Raw genomic sequence first — 3,125 nt, 5'->3', positions numbered from 1 at the left:
CTCTGGAAAAAAGAAGAAGAGAAAGAACCAGAAATCTCTACAAACCCCAAAGTTTGCCATCTCTACAAACTTTTCTATAATATAAACACAAAAATCCCATAAATTCAAAGTTCTTAACCAAAAAGTTCCAAATCAACACTTCCAATATGAAGCAGATAAATAAGATAAAATTAAACCCTACATCTATTTGCAAAACTATTGATCATGATCATGATACGTATAGAGAACTCGACAAATACATTGGCCAGAGCTCTGATTTTTTTAAGAAAAATCAAATCCACTCTGGTGACTCTCATCTACCTTATTTCTCTCTCTAAAAACTACCAAACCCACTTCGGCGACCATCACAACCACGACCCTCACAATCGATGGTGGTGTGAGAGAGAAGACCACCTATCGGAAAACACAGAGAGAGAGAGAGAGAGAGAGAGAGAGAGAGAGAGAGAGAAGACCACACTCATCTCCGGCTAAACAAAAAACGAAAAAAAAGATAGAGGACACCCATTGAAGTTTTTCTCTTTCTCCGGCCGACGACCCCTTTCTTTTTCCTTCTTTCTTCTTCTTATTCTCTTCTTTCGAAACCCTAACCCTGGATTTACCCAGGTCGTGGCTTTCCATTCAGCCGACAAAGCCATCTCCAACGTCCTTTGTTCCTCCTTATCATTTCCCTCTATTCTTCCTCATTCTCTTTTCTTTCTCTCGCTGTCATTTTGCCTCTCTGTTTGTTAGGGTTTGGTTCTCAAACATTTGAGAGAGAAAAGAGTAGGAAGGAAAAAGAAGGGGGGGAAAGAGTCACAATAGAAGATCCAAACTCTTTTTCTTTCTTCCAGCCAATTGCTGACGTGACTATTTCCTGACAGTAACTGACTTTAAACTTTGTGGTGACCAAGTGATTGGCCAAGCGTACAACATATTGGCTGCCAACGTGGTACCTTATCTGCACCCAAAAATTTCTCACTCCAAAGACAAAGCAGATCCTTTCCAATGTAACCAAGAATCAAACATCTTCAATGCTATGTACAGATGGATGTTTTAAAAAAATTGATAAAACCATAAGAGCATCTCCAACGGTTCACTATTTTTTTCATCAAATTTGAGTAAAAAATGGCTCATTTTCTCAATTTGATATCAGTTGCTCCAATGGTGCATCAAAATCCCGTGGGTCAACCGGTGGTCGACCGGTAAGGCTAAATATTTGTTTTTTTTTTTTTTACCTTTTTGAACTGTTTGAACCCACTTATGTGAACTAGGGGAGAGTCGACCGGCCGGTCGACCAGTGAGGCAATTAATTTTTTTTTCTTGTTTCCCTCCATTTCTATTCCCAATTCTTTTCCTATTTCTTTTTCCCTCCATTACATATATGTCATTTTGGTTTACCTCTAACAATGATCTGCTTCTAAAATCTCATATAAACACATTATTCATATGTCAGACAACTCCACACAACTGATACGATCATGGCTTAAACAAAACAGAGCATAATGAATACCTTCAAATCCATGATATTGACTTCATTTTCATCCTCTTCTTCTTCCTCCTCCTCTGATGATGAGTCTGATGATGAATATATGGTCACACTTTTACGGGTTTATGAACAGAATAATAGTAGTATGCTTCAGATTCTTAAGTCAAGTGATAGCTCAAAGAAAAAAGGTGGCTCTACTATAGGCCATAGGTATATACGCAGAGATAGAAGGCAGGGTCATGACAGATTATTTGCAGATTATTTTGCTGTAAATCCAGTGTATTCACCTACAATATTTCGGAGACGTTTTCGAATGCGTCGTCCTTTGTATTTGCGAATTTTGAATGCAATCCACGCACACAATTCATATTTTGTTGAAAAACAAGATGCAGCTCATGTAGTTGGATTATCTCCCCTACAAAAAATGACTTCAGCGCTGAGAATATTGTCATATGGTGTCACAGCAGATGCAGTTAATGATTACATACGTATCGAGGAAAGCACTGCAATTCAAAGTTTGCAACAATTTTGTAATTCAGTGATTGAAATCTTTGGAGTAGAATATCTAAGATCTCCGACACCAACTGACATTGCTAGATTACTTGCTATTGGGGAGGTTTGGGGGTTTCCTGGTATGTTGGGAAGTTTAGATTGCATGCATTGGGAGTGGAAAAATTGTCCAAAGGCATGGCAAGGTCAATATGTAGGCCATCAAAAAAAGCCAACCATTATTCTTGAAGCAGTAGCATCTTATGACTGATGGATTTGGTATGCATTTTTTGGAATGCCTGGCTCACACAATGACTTGAATGTATTGGACCGATCGCCTTTGTTTTCTAATCTTGCGCAAGGTAAAGCTCTCCCTGCCCAATACACTATTAATGGACATAGTTACGATATGGGTTATTACCTTACTGATGGTATATACCCTCAATGGGCAACACTAGTTCAAACAATTTCTTCTCCCCAAGGAGCAAAGAGACAACATTTTGCAATGATGCAAGAGTCTGCCAGGAAAGATGTAGAGCGGGCATTCGGAGTCCTTCAATCTCGATTCACAATTATAGGTGGTGCTGTACGTTTTTGAGATCCAAAAATGCTTGCCAACATAATGAAGAGTTGCATTATATTACATAACATGATTGTCGAAGATAAGAGGGAGGAGCACATTGATTTCGATTATGAAATTTCATCAACCAACACACCAGTGCAACTTTCCTCTACTCCTACCAATGACTTCCAATCATTTTTGTCTCATCATTTAGGTATTAGAGATAAGGATGCATATCATGCCCTCCGTAACGATTTAGTAGAACATATGTGGCATATTCATGGTGAACACTAAATTCACCACATCAATACATGTAATTTTGTTTATAGTTTTGGAATGGAAGGTTGTCTTGTTTATAATCTTCATTATGATGCACTATATTAACCAACTAATTCAGAAGTTATATGATGATGTGCTGTTGTAATGATCCAATCTTTAATATTCAGAAGTGTTCTGTGTTCAATTCATGAGAATTACAAATGATAATAATCATGTCTTAATCAGTTACAAATGATAATACCACATAAATTTAATCATCATGTCTTAAATTCTGTGTTCAATTCAGTATTGATGTGCCACAAATGATAATACCGCATCCATTTATGCACA

At 37.6% G+C, this 3,125-nt stretch overlaps 1 protein-coding gene across 1 annotated transcript; it reads left to right on the top strand.

The window, feature by feature from the left end:
* The first annotated feature begins 1,481 nt into the window (after positions 1–1,481).
* LOC114310124 (uncharacterized) lies at positions 1,482–2,225 on the top strand. The gene has a single exon (XM_082910897.1). It carries the CDS (start codon positions 1,482–1,484, stop codon positions 2,223–2,225), a length of 744 nt encoding a protein of 247 aa, XP_082767023.1.
* The last annotated feature ends 900 nt before the right edge of the window (positions 2,226–3,125 follow it).

This window comes from Camellia sinensis, chromosome 2 (assembly GCF_055761805.1).
Source record: "Camellia sinensis isolate YWXY chromosome 2, ASM5576180v1, whole genome shotgun sequence".
Classification (NCBI taxonomy): domain Eukaryota; kingdom Viridiplantae; phylum Streptophyta; class Magnoliopsida; order Ericales; family Theaceae; genus Camellia; species Camellia sinensis.
Note: the sequence above shows the minus strand (reverse complement) of the source record. Positions and strands in the feature narration are given on the sequence as shown.

What these genes read in the sequence shown, in the direction of transcription:
- LOC114310124 (XM_082910897.1), top strand. Translation starts at nt 1,482, where the DNA reads ATGAATACCTTCAAATCCATGATATTGACTTCATTTTCATCCTCTTCT.